This window comes from Anser anser, assembly GCF_964211835.1.
Source record: "Anser anser genome assembly, chromosome: 8".
NCBI classification, from domain to species: Eukaryota; Metazoa; Chordata; class Aves; order Anseriformes; family Anatidae; genus Anser; species Anser anser.
In genome coordinates this window covers 763,039-788,859 of record NC_139728.1, presented here as the reverse complement: position 1 = coordinate 788,859, position 25,821 = coordinate 763,039, and the positions used below count along the sequence as shown (strand labels likewise).

At 39.1% G+C, this 25,821-nt stretch overlaps 1 protein-coding gene across 3 annotated transcripts; it reads right to left on the bottom strand.

Moving 5' to 3' along the window:
- Positions 1 to 217: 217 nt before the first annotated feature.
- Positions 218 to 24,334, bottom strand: MTF2 (metal response element binding transcription factor 2). 3 transcript variants are annotated; one of them, XM_083847505.1, is made up of 15 exons: positions 24,036 to 24,334; positions 13,932 to 14,130; positions 13,710 to 13,791; positions 12,124 to 12,219; positions 11,672 to 11,772; positions 11,178 to 11,326; positions 9,538 to 9,633; positions 8,161 to 8,229; positions 7,169 to 7,292; positions 5,023 to 5,090; positions 4,459 to 4,629; positions 3,679 to 3,787; positions 3,455 to 3,513; positions 3,206 to 3,310; positions 218 to 1,129 (listed from the first exon to the last, which is right to left on the bottom strand). In XM_083847505.1, exons 1-15 carry the CDS (start codon positions 24,038 to 24,040, stop codon positions 775 to 777), a joined length of 1,788 nt encoding a protein of 595 aa, XP_083703631.1. In that variant the 5' UTR covers positions 24,041 to 24,334; the 3' UTR covers positions 218 to 774. The 3 variants fall into 3 exon arrangements, with proteins under 3 accessions (XP_083703631.1, XP_083703632.1, XP_083703633.1); XM_083847506.1 differs by lacking the exon at positions 24,036 to 24,334 and adding an exon at positions 16,895 to 17,026; XM_083847507.1 differs by lacking the exons at positions 13,932 to 14,130; positions 24,036 to 24,334 and having other exon boundaries at positions 13,679 to 13,785.
- Between the last annotated feature and the right edge of the window lie 1,487 nt (positions 24,335 to 25,821).

The window sequence follows — 25,821 nt, the reverse complement described above, 5'->3', positions numbered from 1 at the left end:
AATGCTGCTGTGTAAATACTGGCAACTATTCCTGAAAAAAGAATTATGGGATGTATACTCAGAAGCTGACCAATCCCATAATTTGTATTGCATAGGTCACAATCACACATATATATACACACACACGGAAGTGTGTGCATATATACATATGTATATACACACACACGCGCACACACACACACACAAAAGAATATATTAAGAAGACAATGAAGTCTGGTCACAGAGCAATTTACAGGCTCAATATATTTTTTTTCCTTTTTTTTTTACACTTTGTTTGAAAGAAAACTTCAGTATTTTACAGTCTTCAGTAGGCATTATATACACTGCACTTATGAAATCTAGAAAGTATTGAAATAGAAATACATTTCTGCAAACATTTGGGTAAGAAAACAAACCAAAATTTTTCAAAGATTTGTGCTATCTACATAATATTTTCTCTAAATCACAATAACTGTATCCATGGAATGTTCTCTAGAAAATGTCTTTTTTTTTTTTTTTTAAACACCATGCACATTTTTAAGCAATTGTAACCCAAAATATCCCAACCTAAAACAATCTAACAATGTTCAGATTAAAAAATTTAAGTTTCAGATCAGATTTTAAAAAGATAAGTCTTTATCACAAGAGCTGTAATGATAACAATTACATGTTAAGGCTAAATTGGTTTTTTGTTTTGTTTTTAGAAACATTTAAAGACACGCTTCTCTCGTGGCTCTGCGTTATGAACTGTACTTACAGATGACAGTGCAGTGAACATAATGTTCAGTCCTACAGTCAGGATGCAGTTGCTCCTTCCCACTCCACAAGATACTGCACCTTTCCATCAAGTGTCACCCGACGAGCCAACACACGGTATTTTTCACCACAAGCTATTCTACCTGCTGCACCAAAATAACTAGTAATTGAGTTCTTTAGATGATTGAGCTGTAACTCCTGATCTGCTAAGTTATTAAGTATCTCTGTATTGAGTTCATCATACTGGTAATCTTCCTTGCTCTCATCATCTTTTACAATTTCTGAATTTTGAGTCTGGAGTGCTTTTCGTGGAAAGCGACCTCTTCTTCTCAAATGTGGTATTGCAGCAGGCCAAGTTCTTCCTGTACGAGTCCTTTTTCTTGAGTCAGATAAACTATTAAAAAAATACACCAGCATTAACTCTAAGAAAAAAACATTCAAAATGTATCTTTTATCATCAGTTATTCCCGCACAATTCAAATCACAACTTTTGCTCTATTCTTTCAGTGATAATAGTAGTTGTTATCTATACGTAATGATGACTAGTTAGGTGATGACCAACATGGCATTTGCCAAAGATTTACATAAGAAAAATTGTACAAATTTAACTAATGATACTAGCTTATGCCTAGCTATGGTAAGAAAGTATTTTGATACAGATGAATCCCAAATGAAAACAAATTTCTTCACAGGAATCTGCCCCAAATGTGCTGAGATTTATAAATTAAAAATACAGCTTTCTCACACAGGTATCACACTCAATTACAAAAAAAAGCTGTACTATAAGAGTTTGGGACTAGATGGCCGTAAGCAGAAGAAGGAATATATGCATACTTTTTTTCCCAAGCTGAATATATCTCAGCAAATTAAAACTTGGACATGTGAATGAATAATTGAAAAATCTATTTTACATGACTATTTCTTATAGTACACATTTGACATTCCAAAGATTTGTTGTATTTGGCCAGGAAAATATGTATATTGAAAACTCACACAGATTTGTTATCTGGTAGTGAAAACAGGAGCTTCTGGCATTATCCAAGAATAAACCATCATCCAAATATTAATTATCCAACATATAAAACCTTATGTAAAAACCTACATCTAGAATTTCCATATTCTAAAACAAGTCCTAAATTAAACAGTATGCTTACTTTGATGTTCAAGTCTGTTACGTAACATCATGAGGAAAAAAGGGCATATTTTTAACATAAAAAAAAATGGAATGAACTGCAAAAATACAAGAACGTGACTTAAGTCTTTACGTAATTGTTTCAGCATTCTGTAAGGCAGAAGAGTTTTTGAAGACAGATTATTTGTAGCAATAATGCACACAAAGATCCCTATGAAAGGACTTAATAGCATGAACCAGAAAGACAGGAGAAAATATAGACTGAGGATCCATCCACCTAATACACAGACTGAGGAATCATGTACCACGAGAGAGTAAAATTCAAGTAGCAATTTATTGTCATAAATGTGGGTCATAGTTATTTATGAAGACTGTGCCAAAAATACTTCATGCTCTATTAGACTGTAAAAAATTGCAGCATACTTACTGTTCTTTTACATGAGTACAGAAACCTACCAAAACAAAAACTGCTAAAATTAATCTGGGGTACATATCTGTTCTTTTCTGACCATTATTAGAAAATTAAGCTCAGAAAGTGTTTGTGGAGTTGACTTCTTTTCTGTAAAAGTAATTTAAGTATGCATTTTACATTACCAAAGAACAGCAGTTAGTACAAAAAACACCTGTGTTGTGAAGAAAGTTTTTTGTCTTATTTCTTTAGATTCCCCCAGCCAATTTATAGCTCTGCATCTCAGTAGCTCATTATACCAAATCCCTGTGAATTCCCACTTGCTCAGTGTTAGGTCCCTTTGTAATATCCTCAGTCCTTCTCCGACCAGTTCCAAAATATCCTTATCTCTATTTCACAGCTACTATAACTGCCTCACAACTTTTTTCAATCTCCCACCTTACCTTCTAGCTTTGCTTTGCCAAAACTTCAATTAAAGACAAGACAGAAAAGAAGAGCCACACAGCACTGGAAGTGTCTAGAATACAGATGATTAGAAAATTGCCTGCCTTACTACAAGTGAGTTGCTATTCTAGGTTTCTCTATCATCCAAGCAAGCATCTTCTTGAAGCTTGTTAAAATGCAATCTCTTTGGAACTACCTGGCTCAGATTTAGTCAAAGTTAGCCAGAAGGTTCAAAACTCACTGAAAGCATAACACAACCTTGCTTTTCAAGAAGCCAGACTTAGAACATTAAACATTATGCTTTGGCAAGATACCTCTTGTACTATTTCCACAACTTCTGTTTATCAAAGGTGAACTACTGCTGAACCGCTTGCTTTCTGTTCCCCTGAACATTCCCCTGAAGATTTCCTTCTGAAAGTCTTTTTTAAAAATGAATATATTAAATCTCTTAATCGTTATAGCAGATAGAGTAATTGTACAATTACCTATAATGTCTGGAAATGCTAGATGAGGTAGTTTCTTTCATACTGGCAGCACCTGTGGATTCCACATCTGAGGTATTGGATGAATGTGCAGTTCCATCAGATCTCCTGGTATGCAAGATAAGGGTTGCCATGTAATGAAAATAATCTTATATTAAAAACTCAGCTGACATTTCAGAAGCAAACAAATAAATGACATGTTGTTAGAATAGCTTTACAGAGGTTTTTGTTTTGTTTTGTTTTTAAATTTACCCAACAGAGCAGGGTAATTCCAAGGCTGGGTTCTCTATCACTGGAACTGGTTCGTTATCCTAAGGAAAAAAACAAAGTATTTCAGATTAAGTTTGAATAGCTTATCAGTTTTGTTTGAGGGTAAATGGGGAAGGATATCACAATTTAGATTAACTGGTTATATTTTTCTTCAAAAATTATAATCCAGTTACAGCAAAAGAAAAGAAATATATCCAAAACCTTACCAGAGGAGACGACTCTGGAGTTTTGTGAATCATTTTTCTTGTATAGGGACCAGGTGGACGACCTACTGATTTTTTTTTCCCCTTTCTTTCTATACCATTACTTAATTCCCTAGAAGAAAATTTATATTTTGTTCTGTATTATTGAAGATAGTTTTCAGTGAATAAATGTTTTCCTTTGACAATGAATAAACATTGTGCTAAATAAACTTTTGGTGAACCAAAATTGTCATGTAAAAGCCACACATTTTGTCTCTAGAATAATACAACGGATACAAGATCTTTCTAGTGACATTACGGATTCCCTAATGTTGAAGAGGAATGGACACGTGTTAAATGTCGTTTACTCTTATGATCACACTTGGTAAAAGAGATATACTGATATAAGATACAGCTTCACATCATACTTTCTGTTGAAAAATCCAGTTAATATCATTGCATAAACGCACCAGAAAGGCAAGAGATACTGTCTCCCCAGTGGCAGCAAAGATGAGATACTTTGTATTGTTCTTACTGCTAAATATCAAGTTTTTTCAGAAGGATCATAATAGAAAACTAATAATCTTGAAGACCTTGTTCTCATAATCACCTTAAAGGAGAATATACAGCTAAATCAATTTAAAACTTAAAATATTTGCAAAGTGTACAAATAGCAGTCCACCTTTACAGTTATTTAAATAAATGTACATTAAACAATGAAAAGGACTTTTTTATAGGTACCAAAATATACTGCAAGTAGTTCCAGTTTACCATAACATTGCTAAAACCTTTGGATTATTTTACCTCACATCAGGAATTGGTTTAGATGATTTTCTGCCTTTAATTTTGAACTCATGAGAAGTTCCTTCCGGTTCTTTCTCAGCCTTTAAAGCAGCATTTGGTGGCACAGGAGGAACACGAATTCTCAAGCCAAACAAATGCTTCTTTTTCTTTATTTCTTTTCCAGACATAAACCTAGATGATTTTAAGTTAATTGTTAGAATTCTGACTCCAAGGAAAACAACATTAAAAATTATGCAAATACATATATATGTTCATGCAAAACAAATCTATGGTAAAATAGTAATACTCATCCTAATGCTATTTTATTCACCCTCTTCCTCTACTGCAATCCTCAGTCTGAAATACAGAATGAGAATTCAGAAGAGGATGGAAATTAAAAACTTTCTCATAATCTGTGTTCCACTCAAATAGGAATGGGATGTTATAGTTTGAAATAGAAACAGTATTCAATATGTCAGTATTATCCACAGCCAGAGTGATTATCAGGTTGACTGAGCAAAGGAGACTGAAAACTACAAACAATAAAACTGCAAACGTTTAGAACAAAAAATACCAACAACTTACATGGTCTTGTAATCATTTAATGCCTCCAGTACATGCTCATATCTTTCAGATTTTGGTGTATCTGCCAGCTGTGAAGTATTAAGAAATCATTTAACCTGACGAATTCTTCAGTAATAGAAAGATTCCAGTTACTTTGAGTCACTAAAATTATAGATTTGGATGTGAAGTACATTTATAAGGTATTAGTTGTGGAAACTGCCTAACCCCAAAAGGGTATTAGCCCATTACCCCATACATTCTGTAGTTCACATCCACAGAATTTATATTAGAATTAAGCCCAGGCCAAATAATTTACCTTTTACTTTTAAGAATTACAAGAAAAACATCTCTTAAATGTATTTTGGTATACTCAAAGAATGTAATACTAGTCTGCCCTCCCAAGGCTGCTAACAAGAGTTCCTCAGTAGCATTAAGTATTTCCAAACTAATTGAGATTGCAAGCAGAGTACAACTACATTGGCACAAAAACTTAACTATTTTATTGTTGTTTATTTTAACCAAAATCCTGCTACTGGACCTAATTCCCATTTTTTGCCTGCACTGGTGACTATAAAGTGGACATAACATTCATGTAATAGAGTTTACAAGATTATTTTTGTATTTAGACAGCTATTTTTTAAAGTAGCCATGAAGCTACCATATTTTCAGCTGTCATGACAAAATGCTCCAGAATTTATACCCAACTGGATCTGCAGTTAATTTATCTTCAATTATAGAACTGATGAACAGTTGATAAAGTTTCACTTTCAGTATGGATACTACAGGAGACTGTACAACACCTGCAGCTCAAAAAAAGCCCTCAGACACTTTCTAAAGAATAAAATGGTGACCAAACAGAAGAGCTAGCACATTCAACCCATTTAGCATTTCTAAAAGCTAAATATAAACTCAAAAACGCACAACAATCTTTTAATATAATTTAGGGCAAGAGGGAAAGATTCACAGTCATTCTACTTGACTACCAAAGTTAGGGGAGAAATTTGACCGATTTTTCACAAAGTAACAACTGCTTTTAGGCATCTTTACCATATGCATTCAGTACAATCCACTGCTATCCACAGGTCTTGCAACTCTGCAGCACTTAGCTATAGAAAATTGCAATATTTTTATTGTATCATAAGTAGTAACATGATAAAAATACTGACTTCAGAGCTCTCATAATTCCACCAATTAATCCTAGCTTATCAATAATAAAAAGCTTTATCTCTTATTCAACTCTAACCAGCTAGAGAAATATGTCATTTTTGTAATATTCTTAGCTTGTCACTGTTAGAAAACTCATACCATCAGTACTGTATATGTTATTCTTTCTGCAACTAATTTTTGCTCAATAAAGAAACCAGATTAACAAAAAAACTTGCCTCAAATTTTTCAGGATACAATTTTTCCCAACTTCATGAGAGATATTTAGAAGATTATCAGCATAAACAGTCTTGAAGATTTCCTTACAGCTTTTACACAGTTACTCAAAATCTAGTCCATCAAAAAATGTAGCCTTGTGACTGAAGTTTCAATGGAGGTATAGAAGCATTGGTTAAGAAATTAAAAGTACCACTTAAAGAGGTGAGTTTTCTAATTTTCAATCTCCCCTCCCGTAAGATAACTGTTTAGTGAGTCAAATGGATGGAAAAGATCGAAGTCTTTAGACTGGCAGATGAATTGACCACTCGTGCTTGGAAGAGGGAGGAAAGAATAAATGTTTCTTTATAATAATTTGTCAGATTTTACACCTAAGAGACTTCATGCTAAATATACTCTGCATTCAGTTCTATATTTTCTACATTTTCTGGTCTGCACACATGAAAATATCGAAGAACTATGAGACAGTTACAAAAGAAAAGAAAAGTAAAACATGTATGCCACAGAATAAACAGTTGAGTATAAAAATAAAGTTGCCATACAAACAACAAACTAATAGTTCAGTGGGTCACTTTAGAAATTCCATAGCTCAGAAAAACATACACTACTTGAACATCCAATTTTTGCAAGGAAATTGAACATGATCTTCTCATCATTTGAATTACCAGATTTTATGGTAATAATAGATTTAATATGCTCCATAAAGCAGTTCATAGGTCCCTAAACTCCCACTGACTTTCAGGACTCAGGAGTGGGGGGGGGGGGGGAAAGTATTCTAACTACTTACCTCACCAGGATGCAATCTATCCCAGTTTTCATTAATGTATGCCATGAGTTCAAGCTCCGAATCAAAGTATTTCTTCTTATGAATAACACTTAGGTTGTAAAGGCATAGATGTGCTATATCTACCCTAGAATTCAGAAATATTTGAATCAAAAACAACACAAAAGGTTTTCCCCAACTGCTTTTCTTTGAAATAATTTAGGAGAAAAGATTAGCACAATATAGTTAGACAAACACAAAGCATAACTTAAAACGCTCAGTCCAGGAAACAACATTATGAAATCTCCTACCCTTTTTCTTCCCAATGTGACTGCTTCAGCTTTGAATTGTACTTTCATTTCTGCCTCACCTCATTCTCATGATGTTCTTTTAAACTCCAAAACTGGTTTAAACCACATTACATTTAAATAATTCTAAATTTATACAAGTATTATCATGAATTAACATTTAACAAGGTCATTTCCACCTTATATTTGTTAGCATATATATCCATTAAACTGGATATTATTTCTAATACAAGCTACAGTTAAAAGACTTCAAACTAGAACTTAGATACTAGATATTAAACTAGAACTAGATATTAAATCTCATCAGGGAAACTACTATAAAATGTGTCAAGATGCTTACTATTGTACTCTGTACCTTTGGCTCATCTAACAACAAGACTCTAAACCTGCAAAAAGGACTTTTGTTTAGGTATCTCAAACTTCACATACACAAACAAGTATTTATTTGCAAATTTACTGAAAAATTCCAGGAATAAATCCTAAGTGAACACAATTGCAAATATGTGCATGCATTTATGCATACACTTTGAAAGGAAAACTGTTCCGGTTCATACAAGAACAACCCAGGAAACAACAACTCAAGACAGCACGTGAATTTCCTTTTTTTTTTTTTTAATGAGACAAAAAAAAACAAAAAACAAACAAAACCAAAAAAAGCACACTATGTACACAACTCACCTTTCTGGTTTGTTTTAAACTTTCACTTACCATCTCAAGGGTAAACGCTTGAGGTATTCTGGTCCAGAACTGCAAACTGAGCAAATGAACGTATAAAACCTAAAAATATATACACATGTATATATACGTGTGACTAGGTGGTAGGTGTCTGTATAGAAGCACACACAAAAAAAATATTTTAACATATTACTTATTATGAGCTACCACCTCATCGTTCTTGACAAGACTCTTCACTTGCTTTTTTTTTTTTAAGACAGATTGGGGAAAAATGAAAAGCAAGCAGTCTAGAAACCCAGCCATACAGCATTTGATAGTCCTTTCATCCACCACCATCAGCTTCTACGATGCACCCTGTCTTCTACCTGACACAGCTATCCCTACTTTGTAAATTTTATGCTCCATGTCTTCAAAGTTAGCTCCCTCAACCTGTGACTATATTGGTAAAGATGTTCCCCAGTGTCCCCATTCCATTCAATCAAGTGAAGAAGCCTGTGCAAAAGGGTAAGCATGTGTTTAAAGGAGCATTTCCTAGGTCTTAGTTTGGTTCCCTCACACAAACATTTCAGTACAACTGAGGGGTAGAAGAAAACGTAATGAGATGCTCCTTGATTACTTTCTCAAATTCTCTCTCTTATCTGCTCCAAATACTCCAAATTCCTTTTAAAAGGAAAGCACAGACAAGCGCTCTTCTCCACTCATCACACATGAACAGAGGATGTAAAGAGTTGTCATCTAACTATCCCTCCTGTTTCTCCAGTTTCCCGTACTAATAGTTTCAAATAGTTTCAATAGTTTCAATAGTTTCTTTTCAGCTGGAAAAGAGCTGGTGTTACTCAGGCGAGCTGGATGGAGACAGGAGCACTGATGCACTACAGACAATGGAACAAGGGAAACAGTTGGAAAAACATTTTATTTACCCTGTTCCACTAATGGTCGATTTTCACACTGTTTCTAGGTCTTCCCTACAGCACACACGCTGACAGCCTACATCAAAGCATAGTGCCTATTGCATATGTGAGATTAGTCACCTAGACAGTGAGAACTTGAAAGCCCATATCTAGACTACAGGCCCACTAAAGTGTTCTGCTTTAACACTTCTGATCTCCCAATAGCCTATTGTATAATGGATCTCCACAAAAAGTCAAATCAATAACAGTTTAAAGTCAACTATCCATTGATTACATCTTCTCTGCCTCCTTTTTTTCCTTTTTAAACAGAGATGACAAAGTCCATTTTCTCGGCACCTGAACACATCTTTTATTTTCTATAATCTTCTATGTTAAACTCACCACAGTGCTTTTGGAAAATACTGATGTATTACAGATGCCTTAATAAAAGCTCACCTATGACATACTCCCTCCACATTTTAAATAAAGACAACCGTAAAGTATAGTTCAAGTTTCTTACCTATCACCAAAAAGCATGGGCTTTTGGAGGCACTGCACGCAAGCCTCATGGAACCACTGCTTACATTTGCAGCACTGCAACATCTTTAAATACCAGCTTCACCAACAGAAAGAAAAACAAGACATGTTAAATGTAACAAAGAACCATTTCAATTTAAATTAAATAGCAAGGGATCTTCTGACCCAAACTTTCACTATTTATAAAAGTCACCCGTGTTACTGAAATATGAATATGAATGTTTCAGTAACACAGTTTCACAATGAACCATTAGTAGAAAAGTCTGACTAGAAGAGGCCTAAATAATAATTTAAAAAAAAAAAAGAATTGAGTTATTTAAAAAAAATAAAATTGAATTTCCTCTGACCTTTTAATTCTTGATCATAAGAATTAAAGAAATCCATTTAACATTTAAATGCCTTCTCACATACTGGATTAGCTTCCTCGTCATTTTCTAAAGCAACAACAGTCGCATACGTCACAAACATTTGTTCTGAGAGTTCAACTATTTGAATCCTCAAACTGAGCCCCAGTTTAGGCTCTTTTTTTTTTTTTTTGGCCTTTTTCCACCTTCTCCCTTGAGAAAATGAACCATGCAAATTTGAAAGTTACATTTTTGTAAGTCTGCAAAATTCTCAAAGTTCTGCTATGTGAGTATAAACTCAAAATCAATCATAGAATGGCTCGGGTTGGAAGGGACGTTAAAGATCACCTAGTTCCAACCCCAAAAGCTTTACTTCTTTGTGGGACTCTGACTTGCCTTGACTTCAAATCTTCAGTGCTACTTTACTCATTCACTAATCCATGCAGACACCACAGTATTCATTTCTATCTGCTTAGATGTCCTCACTCCTTGGAAACGGAAGAACCAAGGAAGGACTCTATAATGCCGTTAAGAGAAAAAAGAGCCAGCCGCTTATGGTAATAGCTACAATACAGGGCATCATGTTGAAGTAGAATCAGACAGAATCCTACCTCCTGGTATCCTACCTTATATTAATTCTGACCCTGATGTAAGGGAACAATTCAACATAACTTTACTCACATGAACAAAGACAGTGTAGCACCTGTGCAAATCTAGACAATAAAAGCAACAAAATACTCCTTTTTTCAGCGTGTCACTGTTTATATATACACAAACTTAAGTTATGTTTTATAAGCTTGTCTTTCAAAAAATACCCAAAAAACTTCACAATAAATACAGCTGTTTATTCTAACTGTATTTAATAAACTGATGTCCAGATACATTTACATTTCTGACTAATGACAGGTGTGTTAACATCAGAAAAACGTTGTCTACAACTGCAAGATCAGGAATAACTCCATCTGACCTCAAGCATAGAACAATAGAAATGCAACAAAATTATATTACTGTTTGTTGTAGAAGGGGCTTGTTTTATTTTCTGTCACATGACAAAATTAAAACAAATTGAATGGGACAATGAAAGACATTAATAATATATTTCCCAGGAGATATTTTTAAAATAACAGTATGAGTAATTAAAAATTCCACTCCACATCAACTTTAATACCTATATACAACAGAAACAGCCAATGTAACAAGTAAAAGTCTACAGGATCAGGGTCAAAGTTTGCAGCTTTATTATGGAGAAAAGTGCTTGCATAGTTATCTGTTTACTTACTCTCCAGGTCCTCCACAATAGCAGTAGCACTGCTGGACATTGGTTTTATGGCCTGCGTCCCATTCAAGGTCTGTTGCGTTATATGGTAATGTTTGTTTCATGACTTGCAGTGCTTTGGCATTTGGTCCTTTCTTAAGCGCACCACCTCTCTGAGCCAAAATAAATACACTAGTTTACAAAAGTAATCATACATTCCTGAAACTTTCAAATCCTTTAATTTGAAAGTTACAAAAGTTTGTCTATAATCAAATAAAGTGCTTTCACCTATCCTTATGCCTTAATATACCAGCATATTTTCAAAAAATGAAATGAAAAAGGAATGTAATCTATCTCTAAAATAAAGATTAATTCCCAAAATACAAAACTTTTTCATCCAGATCAAAGTTAACAAGAGAAGTTGCTGAAAAAATGCTGTATTATTTGCTGGTTTCAAATTCAAACAAGTTATGCGAGCAATTTGGGAATATTAAGAAGAGTTTTTTCTAGGAACATACCTTTGTTGTTGTTGCAAAAACACACTGTCGACAGAGCCATTTATCATCTGAATCAATCACACTGGAATCAATATTTGGTGTGTGACACAGCTGATGATAACCTATATTAAGTGTGATTAACCAACATAAAAAAAAGGCAAAAGAAAAATAACTACATATAATTTTAATCCAACTATAACACATTATCCTTTGCCAAGTGCCAAAACTCTGATCAAAAAACAGTAACATTCAAAATGCTCCTTTAAATTTTCTCAGTAAAAAAGTAGCTTTACTTACAGAAGAGGTGTTAGTTACTTTAACATGTATTATAATTATTCACTGAATTTTTAATAGCCTCTAAGAGCTACAAAACTTAAGATTAGTTGAGCAATCAGTGATAGCCATGTAAATATCCTCCTCCATGAAACAAATGTCTTTTAAAATGCAGGAAATAGGAAAAAAAATCTAGTTACCTTGCCCACATTTATCACATATAACCATTTCATTCGGTGCTTCTGAATACTCTTCCTGACATATTGTACAGACCATTTCCCCACTTTCAGTGGCTCCTAGAAAAAGACAAAGGTATGATTTTTCCCCCTCCAGACTACATCTGCAGTTGGAACTGTCATCACATATATGCTTTTTTGGTAATGAGTTACAGATCCATGAATTGTAGAAACAGATTGCTATTGAGCCAAACTCCCTAGCAAAAAATAAATTCACACATTCTGAACAGACTTTAAGTATCTTCATCACTTATCATAGGCTGCCGGATAGATATAGGCTATATATTGCCTATTGACTATGTATTCCACGATTCCTCAATATAAACAACAAAAATTAAATATTTGAATAAAGAATATAAAAGCAGACTGAAAAATATGCATCAACAAATCCTATCTGGACAATTGACAGATATGTTTTGTATTCAAAGCAGTTTGCATCTTCCTATAAATACTAAATGCACAATTTAGTGCATGTCTTTTTAATAGATCTGCCCAAAGTGCTTTAAATTTTAAATTTACAACACACTTAGGAAACCTGTTATTACTTCTTATAAATATCTGCAAGCAAACAAAAGCACACAATAACTGTAGAGGTTAAGAGAAATGTTAGCTTTTAGACTGGAAAAAAAAAGTACATCTTGCTTCAGTTACACCACATAACAGGGTAAAAATACGGATTAAAATACAAGCTATTTAATCTACTTGTTATCATACTCATGAACTAACATTTGACTGTTACCATAAATGACTCAAAGATCATAAATTAGTGCCATACAAAAAAATTTAAAATCTTCTCAGAAATAAAACATTTGCTATTATGAATGCAAAGCTTTTCCTCTTCACAAATAGTGTTTAAATATCAAGAATCAGCAGGAGACAGATCAGCTTTCCATTACTATTTCATCATCATGTAAAAGTAACTGATTTTCACACAATCAGATGAAACTCACTGAAATTCTCATCCATGCTTTACTAGCATTCGATTATTAAAGCACTTGCTAGTCCCAAAATATCTGAAAAACCAAAGTTAATACAAAACAGACATCTCACCTGATAATTGAACATTTCTTTACAATACTTAAATACCCCCATACTTTCTTATGTGAAAGAGTATGGTGCTATTTTTAAGCGTGAAAAATCCATTCAAATGCAGGATCTTCCAGTCTTTGGTTTCTTTCTACATTATGCTGTTTCAACTGAAAACAACAGGAAGTCAAACTCTGTAAATGAGGTCCTGGAGTCTTCTGTTAAGACAGCATTATACTCTATTCCCATCCAAATAAACACAAACGTGATTATTTTTAGAAGTGTTCTACCCTTCCTGCACATAGTTATGGGAAAACAAACAAAAAAAAAAGTAACTTCGATGAAAAGAGTTTTTGAAAAGAGGTGAGGCTTTCTGTTTGTTTTTTAATTTGCGTAATTCATGACCCTGGGTCACATTAAAACTATATTGCTCTTTAGGAAACAAGCATACAATACAATCGTTTTAACAGATATAATAATCTAAACAAAATACCAAACAATGACCACTTCACTGAAGTCCTTGCCTGTTTGTATGTCCTTCCAGAGAACCCAGGATTTGGAACTGTCTTCAAATATAATGAAGCAGTTCTGTTTCAGTTTATTTATCTGAAAAACATGAATACAGTGGAGGCCATGAGTAAAAGGACTAAGTAGAAGTATTTAATCTTAAGTACGTGAAACAATAACGCTGTCTTATTTAACCAACATATACTGTAAGACTCTATTGAAGTTAAACAGCTGTTTACCTTTTTGATAGTTCCAAGATAAAACAAGCCATCTGACCATCTAGCTAGGACATCCTGACCTTCTTCAAATTTACACAGTGGCTTTTTGGCTTTCTGCCCATCACGTAATGACAGCTTGGTCAAGGATGCTGAGGTCTTATGGCTTCGACGTAAAGGAGACCGCTTATGGACCAGTGAATTACCCACCGCTGTAGAGTCTCTGAAAGAAGAGAAGCAAAAGAAAATGTAAACAAAACTATAGTAAAGTAAGAAAACTGTTATTTTAGATATTAATGATTTACCGATAGAATTCACTTAGCTACCTCCAGAACTTCAGTTACCTAAGAAGCTGGTCGTATTTTCAGACTCTGTTGCAGAGACTCCACAAATTTGAAAGAGACAAGTTTGTATAAAAGAAGAATCTTCTATGACGCTAACATAAATAGGGATGGGGACACTCAAACTACTTTTCTGCTCAATCTCTTCATAAGGGTACCAGAAGCATCAGAGAATACATCAAAACATTCAATGGAGGATTGCTTCTGCAAATATGAATCACTGTAGACACTATCAGAGTTCTAGAATTCCAAGGAAACTAAAAGGGTCCTAAGACAATTCTACTACCCCAGGAGTGAGAGCATCAGTCTACAGTTAATGTGGTGCACAGCAGTTAGCTACTCAGGGTAGTAAGACATGGTGTATGGGGGAACAGTAGGTTGAGCATTATGCTAACTCAAGGTCTAAGTTAACTCAGATACACCCAGTACTGTAACGTGTTTTGCCACTAAACATAGCTGTAGAGGTTTCCAGCACAGGAATGACTTCCACATGTTACATTTCTAATGTAAAACAGTTTACTTCTACGTTAGAATAAGAAAGGAGAAGTGAGGTCCTTTAGCCTTTCTTCACACATAAAATCAAACTTATACAATTACTAGAATCACCATTTCTTTTTCCCCCCCTCATGATTCTGCAATATAAGTTCTGCTGCTTCCCACGTGAAAGCTATTTAATGTTAGCACTGCTTTTCCCAAGTCCTACTGCACCAAAAGAGGAGCAGCCAGCTGGTCAAGGGAGGTGACTGTTCCCTTCTGCTCTGCCCTTGCGAGGCCCTACTTGGAGTGCTGCGTCCAGGTCTGGGGCCCTCAGCCCAGCACAAGGAGGACATGGAGCTGTTAGAGCAGGTCCAGAGAAAGCCACAACAATGATCAGAGGGCTGGAGCACCTCTCCTATTGGGACAGGCTGAGAAAGCTGGGGATGTCCAGCCTGGAGAAGGCTTGACCTTATTGCAGCTTTTCAATACTTTCAGGGGCTTATTCAAAATAAGATGGAGAGCAACTCTTTGCTCAGGCAGATAATGACAGGACAATGGGGAATGGTGTTAAACTAAAAGAGGGGAGATTTATATTAGAGGTTGGGGGAAATTCTTTACTACAAGGGTGGTGAGGCACTACAAGAGGCTGCCCAGAGAAGCTGCAGATGCTCCATCTCTGGAGGTGTTCAAGACCAAGTTGGATGGGGCCCTGGGCAACCTGATCTAGTGGAAGGTGTCCCTGCCCATGGCAGGGGGTTGGAATTAGAAGGAACCTTGAAGACCATCTAATTCATGTCATTCTAGGATATGATTCTATGATACTACAGCCTCTGATAAAGAAGCCAGGATGCAGGCAGCATTCAAAATATAAGTTTATAACAAGAGAATTGCTGTAGCTTAGCCCGTTAGCCTGGGTCATTTTACTTCTTAAGAATAACATTTGCAGTCTTTCCCCCCAACAGTGCCATCAGGCATTGCATAAAAATTTTCAAACTATTAGACGCTCCAGGTTCTCTTTCTAACTGCAGTCAGTCCAGAGCTTACTGTTTCTCTCCCCATTGTATGTTCTCTTTGCACTGGATTTCACTTGTCATTTCACTACCCAGCTATTCAGTAGGTTGTTCTTCTGTTTGGCCAGGCACCTTCTGCATTGTTCTGAATAAACTCATATCCTTAAAGTACTTCATCATTTGAACTCACCATCTTCTGTACATCACTGCAAGATTTTAACCCTTCTCTTGTGCATTAGCTTTAGTTTTTGGAAAAGCCTTTGAAACATGCTGTCAGCCCTTAACATTTGTTGCTGCCACCTTCTATTCTCTCCTTTGTATCTGTACAAGCATTTACATACCCAAGTACCAAACAGGCTCTGAAACAAGTGTGTCTGAAGTCAACCAGTAACCTGAGGTTGAAGATCAAAACCTCAGTTCTCCCAACTCCTCTGACTACATAAATGCCCAAGCTGGCATAAAGCAAGCAATGTTCAAAGGTTAGGCAAGGTTAGTTCAAAACAACCTAGAAATAGCTGTGAACCAAAAACTGCTCTTTTTTTTTGGGAAGGAATCATCATTAGGAAGTATCAAAGTATTCTGGTACTACAAGTTACATCATCACATCTATGAACTTGATTTAGGTCAATACAATGCAGTGGGTATTCTAAAACACCCAAAGCAAATTGACTAGTCTAGTGTACCTTGAAACCGTTTAATGCGTGTATTGACAGAACAACTCTTCTAGACATTCAAAGGTGTTCTTTCCAGCTTTTTATTCAGTTTGATTTATAGGACTAGAGAAAGTGGCTGAAAAGTAGTAACAGTGTCTCTTCTGTAACAGCACATGAAAAGGGTTTGAAAGATCTTGGACACAGTAAGCAAAAAGTCAGGTCATTTATTATATATAATCTAGTACAGATTTCCAATTAAAAAAGCAAATCAACAAGCACAATATTTTGAGTTTTACAAAAGAAATGATCATATGCTTGTGAAGACCTCTTTAGTACAGAAAAATTTGTCCCATAATTCCAAAGTATAACTTCAGTGACTAACTTAAGTGCCTAGTGCATCATTTCCTAGTACAGAGCACTTCTACAAGGAGTCTATACATGGCCTTGTACAACAGCCTAAATTCACAATAGATGCTTCAAACACCGAAGGATCTTGACTCACACACCACAAAGGTCTGAGCCAATGAAGCAGTCACCTCTCCCCTGTCCACGCTGTCCGCTCTATGGGAGACAGCACTGCTGAAGCGATGACCGAACAGCTCATGAAGTAGCTCCTGCTGAGGCAGTTTCGGGTGTAACTTGATGTGTAGACAGAAAACAGGGTTAGTTGGAAAACAGGCTGACAGTTGCTGTTAAGCTTAGCAGTTGCTTTCCACATGGATCAGAAATTCCTCCTCAGTGAAACATGTCCTCAGTGTTTTAATGGAGATCAAGTGGGAACAGCCACTGTTTTAACTGGTTGATTTTAATTAACAAACCATTACCAGAAAGTTACACTAACCATTAAAATCAATTTTTATAGGATGTTAAATGAAAATGCAAGTTACATTAATTCCTTGCCATTTTGAAATTGATCTAAGTGTTCCACATTTTTAAGGAACTTGCTTTCAGGTCTTCCCTAATGCTACCTCCATAGCATCTTCCCACCAATTTATAGGATTACCAATAAAATCAGTAACATTTAAGTAACAATTTACTCACCATCTTAAGATTTCCCTTCTAGCACTTCTCACTGCACAATGTTCAATGTCTTACTTCTCCCCCGCCCCAAAAAATGCATCTAATATAAAAAACTTACTTTATCTCATTTAACTTGCACAACTGAGCTATGTTGCATGTCATACAGAATGTCCAACTTAAGCATGTATTAAGCTTTATATCTTTTATTCAATACTGTTTATATGCTGTGGCTCTACTCTTATTCAAGCACTTAAAGTCCAAAGAAAGTACTTACGTACCCATGCAATTCTTCACTAGTAGGGGAATTCAGTCTGCATGTTGAAATATGCTTCAAAATAGGAAATGCACTTTGACCATTCCTTCATAAGGTAATCTCATGAAGTACTGAGAACACTCATTTTTTCACCTCAGGGTCTTGATCATAACCATAGATATTCTCAAGCAAGACAAGCAGAAGCCTTTCTACTCATCTACTTAATGAATTAAGTTACAGTAACATGCTGCAGTAGGAGGAGGTCACTGTCATTCTTTGTCAACTGGAATGGCAAATTCCCTCAGAAAGTAAGCTACCCAAAAATCTGGTTCAGTAAGCGGATTGAACCATGACACCCTATTCATAGCATTGTATCTACTAAAATGAAAATTAGAACTTGCCAGGTATCTTTACTGGACATTAGAAAGTGAATGTTCATGCAGCGCCTCTGACTCCCATTTCTCCCCAAAAGCCCTATAAGAAGACATAGGGAAGCCAGGGAGAAAAGATGGGAAGAGGATGGCAGCATTCACCCTCTTGTTTCCAAGTACCAGGGTAGGTCACTCATACTTCTGTACTTTTTCAGTTTCAACAGCTGCTCTGAAGCACTGCTGTTAGGAAGAACTCTCCAGTTGTTTCTCCAGGCAGCGCAGTTCACTGGTTAGTTTCACAGAATGGTTTATCAGCAAAAGAGAGCACAAGCAAACAAGCAGCTTGGGACAGGAACTCCCTCAGCTGGCACTGCCAGAGCATACCACTGAGCACAGAGCATCTCGCTGACAGCCCAGGCAATTTCAAGAAGCTTGTTTCAGAAGGACTGCGTGATACACAAATACTTCACCATTCACGGTTAGAGGTGATCGCTACCCTATGAGCCCAGGTTTTGAAAAACAATTCAAAAACATTGTTAGCAATTAAGCATCCAAAACATTAACAGAAACTTTTAATTCACTGAGAACTTACAGAAGGAGGACCTGGAGATAATTTGTTTATTCCCAGTATATACAAGCCACACTGAAGGGAAGCCAAGCTTGGATAGTCCAGCAGGTTTAGAAGGAACTCAGTCTGGAAATGGCACATTTTTAATATTTACTTGTATATACACACTGCATCCTACTGAGACAACTCATAGATCCCAAAGCTGCCTCAAAACTGGAAAAGGCGATATCACACAAGTTCATTCACTAGACCTTCCACTCTTATAATAGAGATAATAATTTTATGTTCTGATCAGAAGTAGCTTCACCCTTTCAGTTTCAACTGTTGTGTCTAGAATTAGATGAAATGTATGCTTCCATTAACCTTTAAGAAAACGGAACACACCCTCAGCTATGAATAAGGGTTGTAAAATGCCAGTGGTCTGTTCTGCTCTTTAACACAGGACAGTTAGCATCTCACAGGGACCAGAGGGGGAGCAGAGGGGAGAGCCTAACAAAGACTGGGAACACACCAAACAGTACAGTTTCGTATGACTGATCCAACACAGCAGCTTGCTCCCCTCCCACCAGCTCTGGGATAACAGGCTGACTTCTCCATAAGCTTCCTATCCATTTTCTCCCCCCTTATTGTGGATTATTTTTCTGATACGTTAAACAAGTTCAAGCACCTCGCAAAGGTGGCTAGACAGGTGAACAGCAGGTAAGCAGCAAGACCTCACAGCCAGAGGGTGGCAGAAAAGGGGAATTAATCTCTTCTGGGAGCCACAGTCTTAGCTCATTTACCCAACACTGCATAACCAAGTCCAAAGCCATGCTTCCAATGCAGCTGCTAGCTTGCAACTGCATGTTTCTTCTCCCTTCCTTGCACCATCTCTCCCATTTATCAGATCTAATGCTGAACAATATTAGAATCATAGAATGGCTCTGGCTGGAAGGGACCTTGAAGATGATCTAGTTCCAACCCAAAATACTAACTCGCTGTGGCAGCGAAACCCCTTCCCCCAAACAAAAAGATTCTGCTGGGCCATGAGCAAAGACAGATGTAGTAGGATACTTCCCACACTTGCCCCGAATCCAAACATACAATCAGTTTGATCCAAAAAACCTAGGAAGTTCACTTCGCTTGTGATAGTGGCAAATTTGTTGCAGTAGTCACTGTTCCAATCATACAGAAACACATTATATTAGGAAGTTGGTATACTTATAAGCAGAAGCTCCAATACATGTCTAAACATAGTCTGTCCTTTTGTACTGATTCATGGAGCCACTTCCAACGTGCTGTGTCACAGAACACATACAAGGTGTACTTTTAGCACCTTACCTTCACACTATTTTATGTTCTGGTATGATGAAAAGCCTAAGCCACATCACTAATGCGCAGGAAAAAAGGATAATCGGAATCTAACCTGGGCATACCTCAACCTAGAAAAACAAATAGCAATGGTTGTGGGAAAAGAAAAACATTCTCAAAATTGTTCCACTAACCCAAGTGAGGCTAACCAGCCTGTGGTTCCTGGGTTGACATTTTGGCCTGTTCTGAAGATGGGTTTAACATTTGCTATCTCTAGTCATCGCTGACTATCTCTGTTCTCCACTACCTCAGATGATAAAAAGCAGCTCCACAAGAACATCAGTTACCTGCATGCTCCTGAAAGCAGCCCATCTGGTCCCACAGTTCCATACGAGTCAAGTTCACATTCTTATTTAAACATGTGCGGCAAGCCCATTCGAAGACCACGCAAGCAAGCCATGCTAAACAAATCCATCAAGGGTGGGGAGGTTAAAGTATCATTTAAAGCGTGAAGATTCAGGCATGAAGGTTTCAGGGCACCCACTTTCTAGATGAGCTGCTCCATGGTAGCAAGATGAGAAATTTTACCTTGTTTACTTCCCAGCACTACTCAGGTTTAACATAATAGTATTCATCATCATCAGAAGTGATTTCCATGCAATACATTACTTACATTGCTATCCCAATAGGGCGAATGTGTTTTTTTTAATCATTTGAAGAAGACTTACCATCATTTTGGCTATGATTTTCACTCCAAATTACTCTGTATGGTTAGACACTTTCAATAATTTTATGCTAATGACAGAACATCTTTTCACTAGTTTTTTTTTTAAAGTATTTCTGTCCTTTCAAAAGTATATCCATTACATTATTTGATAAAAGTACTAAGTTCTGCCTTTTTCCAAAAATGTGGTACTAAGAACTAGAAGAGGCATAAGCCAATTCAGCTGATGAGCAGCTGAGTCCATGAACTGAGCACTAGAACAAAGCTTGGCCAGAAGATTGAAGGGAAGTGACTGTTCCCTTCTACTCAGAACTCTGAGAGCATGAAGGATATTGCATTTGGGGTTTCCCAGTGCAAAATAAGATACAAAACTAGCATGCGTTTGCTGTAGGGCTACCAAGACGGCCAAAGACTGGAGCACTTGGCCTGTTAGAAGAGGCTGAAAGAGCTGGACTTATTTGGCCTGCAGAAGAAATGGCTTCAGAGAGACCTAACAGCAGCCTATGAGAGGATTAGCAAGATGGAATTAGCCTCTTCACAGTAGCACATGGCAGAAAGACAAGACTTCATGTATGTAAGTGGAAGAAGGATGTTCTGATGAATATAGGGGAGAAATTTTCCCCCCATAAAGACAGTTTAGCAGTGAAACAGAGGCCTAGGGAGATTGTGTGGCCTCCATCACTGGAGGCTTTCAAGGGCTGACTGGATAAGTCGTTGAACAACCTGGCCTGGTGGCTGAAGATGCACTAAGCAGAACTGGGGACTTCCCAAGATCCCTTATGACCCAAATCATCTTCTGATCTTATGAAGTATGACTCTCCTTAATAGGACCGATTCATACCATGAAAAGGAAGAATGCATTTATCCCAGCAGCTGCCTGGCCCTATAACAACATAAACATTTCTGATTTTGGTTTTATTTGATCGAGTCCTTCTTCAAGAAACAACTAGAGGTATTTTAATTCTGTTTGACATGTAAAGTTAAAGTATTAGTCCTTAGGTCTTCATTAAGGAAGAACATATTTCCCTGCATATTGTAGTACCTTGGGAGGTCGGGTGGGGTAGTCCTGTACCACCCCATTTGTTCTGTAAAAGCCATTTGTTTTGGGACTGATCATGTGTTTATACACAAAAAGAGGAAGAAGGTAGCATTAAGGAGAGAAGAGTATCAGGTTCTCAAATCAGATCTTCCCTTAAACATATACTTAGCCCCCCCCTTGAACATAACAACTGCCTTTTGGGTTTCCACAGTATCCAAATACAGCATGCCCAGCAGTGCACCTAAGGGAGTATAGAATGAGCAGGCACCCAGGCTGTAAAGATTACAGACAACACACTGACTTGCACTGGAGGGAAAAAAAAAATCACAGGTGATCAAAACTCATGAAGATAGACTTATTTTAAATTTATTACCATGGAGCACTCATAAAAGTCAGTTCTTGTAAGAAACCTTTCAGAAATAAATCTAACTAAAACATAAAAAATAAAGTATTATCCCCGGGTATTTTAGTGAACAAAATATGCCCAGACTCAACAGGAACACTCATCACTAGTTATCATCTCTCATAGAAAATCAAGCCTCTCGACTTCGCTCAACAATAGAGATTCTACCTTCTAGGAAGAAGCCATCAGCTTGAAACGAAGGTTGTTTAAGGTACAAATTAAACTGGTTTCAGTACTTCCACTAACAGGTATCACCCTGCCCGGAGACCTTCCAGCAATACCTGTGGTTTTATAATTCTTCTCCTATTGTGCTTTACTCAAAGATACATCCCCTCCATTTCCTGCAAGGAAGGTCTGTAAAAAAGGTTAAACCAACTGCAGCAAGCTCAGAGGCAGTCACACAAAAAGTACTATCAAAAACTAAGAATTCATTCTGGCTTTCACTTACTTGTTTCTTCCATACAAACTTCTTCCTCTACTCCCCATGTTAGTTGTGCAAAACGTGCTTTAAAGCAACTTGAAGTGTCTCAGGTACTATCTTTATTCACACCTATCTCCAGGAAATACAGATGCCCACTGCCTAATAGCAAATGAACTATGGCTACTTGTTACAGCAGCTTTTCTCATACTTCACCTGATCTCCTAATGCAGTGAAGAACAAGCATATCTGAGTTCAGTCTTGATACTAACTAGCCACATGTATCACCTTCAACTAGTTAGAATCTATACACACACCTCAACTGCTAACCAACTATACCAAGCCAACTTTTAGAACCAACTGACACTTTTTAAGAATTCGTCCTGGAGTACATATGTGGTTTCTCTAAGAATTGTCTTTCACATAACTGACAAAATGTGTTAACTGCAGAAAGCATTACTGCTAAACTCTCACCGTAGATGCACATTTCACTAGCTTGTAGCTCCTTGCAAAGAGCCATCCTTCTCTCTCACTACTTTATTATTCACTTTCTTACATTTTACTTTCAATCTTTGTACCCCCTTGTTCTCTTTTCTCTTAAGAAGAAACTAAGTGTATTAACCTCTTTCCCAATACTATTGTTAACTACGCTTTTTCTCTTCTTCCAATAGATTTGTAATTTGAGCTCTCAGAAGAGGGACAAACATTAGGTTGTTAGCTTTTAGCAACCTGATTATAGACAACAAAAATCAGGGAACCTGTTTTCTTACTATTCCATGCTTTTGCCAGCTTAAACACAAGACATTTATCACGTTCCCTTACATTGTAAACCAGGAAAAAAAATCATGCGATTATCCATCACTGTGTATGGCCTCTTATTAACGAGCTGGGCCCAACCACCAGAAACCCACGGAGCAAGCAGAACGCTACACTGCCTCCCCAGCAGGCCCTTCCTTGCACGCCGAGGCCTCCTCCTGCACGCAGCACCCAGATGCTCTGTGGGGTGACGGCCCCTGCTGTCCCGCCGCCGCCCGGAGCCGTATTGTTCTCCCCGACTACCAGGAGCACCGACCCTTTCTCCCTACGGCACTCGAGCAGGGAAGCAGAGACAACGCGTTCTCGGGGCAGCTCCCCGAGGCAGCCCGGGGGCCGTGTTTCACGGGCTGGGAGGGCACGCTGCTCAGCCTGCCGGCCGCGCTGCTGACAGAGCTGGAGGTGAGGCACCGCAAAAACCAACCCGAAGTTACCAGCGAGCACCGCCACCGCCTCTTTTGTGTCGCTCCCTTCACACGTGAGCGAACGTAGCCATTTCGGCCAATGCCCACGGACCGAGAGGGAGGAAAAAATAAAAAGACAGAGCACAGCCCGTGCGAGGCCCCCGCCCGCCGCCCCCTTCCCTTTGTTGCGGCCCCGCTGAACTCCCCGGGCCCCCTCAGCCCTCGGGGCGGGGATGGGGGCGCCGGGGGGGCGCTGCGGGGCCCGAGCTGCCGCCCCCTTCCCAGCCCTTCCTTCGCTTCCTTCCCTCCCCCGCCGCCCCTCCTTCCTCCTCCTCCCCCCTCACCTCATTCGGTCCCCCCAGTGGTGCCAACCGCCTCATACAGGGAAATCGCCGAGCGCGGCAGCGGCCTCCCCCCGGCGGCCCGGGCCCTCGGTGCGCGGCGGGACCCCCCCCGAGCTGCGGCCCTGGCGGACGGAAGGGCGGGGGAAGGCTCAGAGCCGCCTCAGGGCCAGCCCAGCCGCGGCGCAGCCCCTCGCCATTTTTGTTTCCCGCGGAGGAGCCGCTGGTGCATTGTGGGAGCACAAAGGGCCGCCGCCCCGCCCCGCCCCGCCCGCGCCGCCAGGCAGCTCGTCGGCCAGGGGGCGGTGCGGAGCGGCGGCGGAGGGACACAGGTGGAGGCGAGCCGCTGCCTCCCGCGGAACAAAGGCGGACTACTTTAGGCGTGCGCGCCGCGCTGCGTATCCGTGCGCTCGGTGCGGCGCTGGGTAGGGCCGCGCGCCGCCCTCCGCTCGCGGCCGCCGCCCATTGTTCCCGCCGCACCTGAGGGCTCCCCGCCTGGCCGGGGGTCGGGGCCGACCGCACGGGGACGGGGATCCCGGGCACGCTGGGTGCCGCCGGGAGCGCGGCCCTGACGGCGGGACGCTGCCATTTTAGGAGCCGGGCTCAGCTTCAGTTTCTGCTCGCTTCCACCGCTATCGGGCTGCCCCTTACCAGCGTTGTAAGGTCAGCCGGGGTCGTGCCCGCGGCTCGGCGCGGCGGGTGCCCGCTGCAGCGGTGACACACACTAGGAAATCTGCCCCGGTCCCCCAGGGGCGGTTATTCGGTGCCGTTCAGAGCTGTAAGCGGTGCCGAAGTGCAAATACCTGCCGGAGCGGACCCTCAGCTACCGCAATGAGCAGGGCAGAGCTGACCTCGGTGCAGCGGAGGGCCGGTTCCTGACCCCGACCCCGTCCCGCCTGTGCTCCCTCACACGGTTCGGGTCCCAGCGCTGCCACCTGTCCCGGGACGAGCCTGTGGAGAGCAGACGCCGGGTCAGCCTGGCAGCCCTCCGGGGCGGGAAGCCTGGCAGGGCACATGAGTACCGCTTTCCTGGCTAGCCCCTAGGTGCAGCAAAGTAAAACAACATCTATGGGCCGCATCTCTTCTTGGTCGGAGTTGCTTTAAATACAAGTTGTAGGGAGCAGACTGGCCACTGCTCAGTTACCACGAGGGTCTCTGCGGCTGAGGACAGAACAGGCTTGCACGACACCAAGGCCCCTGCGGCTCACACAGCAGCCGGGCACCACTGGTGCTAAAGGTCACCTGCAGGAAGCAAATCGCACTCAATCTGAGAAACACCTGTGGACCAGTGTTTATTTTTTAGTCACAACAGTGATGTGAGAAGCAGTGCTTAAAGAACATTTTTTCTATCCACCAACAATAAACGTGATTAAACGTTGATAATTACCTCACAGCTGGCTTTTTCAGAGTCATACTGGGAGGGCCTGAAGCAGCCTCATCCTGTATCCTTGAAACGACTTAAATCTGAACTTCTCAAAGCAGAATCCCTCCCCTCTAATTTAAATTTGTTTAACCACCAGCATCACCATCTCAAAAAAGAAGTTCCTGGCCAGCAAGACACCTGCTAGCTCAACCCTCCTTTTCTTTAGAATAGTCTTCCCCAAACCATTTGCATCACTCCAGCACAGAGCTGCATGACCCCATCCTATCCATAAAGCACCACTTGTCACCAAGCCAGGAGTCGCTTCTGGCATAGCATTATCTTTATCTGAGAGTAGGACTGAAAGAAACCAGGAATCCCCGTGTTATATAAGAATAATTAGGGTTTGATAAACTGATTAGTGTGCTG

Bases quoted from the DNA above. Each gene is read 5' to 3' on its own strand.
- MTF2 (XM_083847505.1), bottom strand. The intron at 11,327-11,671 runs GTATGTTCCTAG...ATTTTGGCTCAG, and splicing joins TTTTTGCAACAACAACAAAG to AGAGGTGGTGCGCTTAAGAA. The intron at 5,091-7,168 runs GTAAGTAGTTAG...AATACTTCACAG, and splicing joins ATAGATTGCATCCTGGTGAG to CTGGCAGATACACCAAAATC.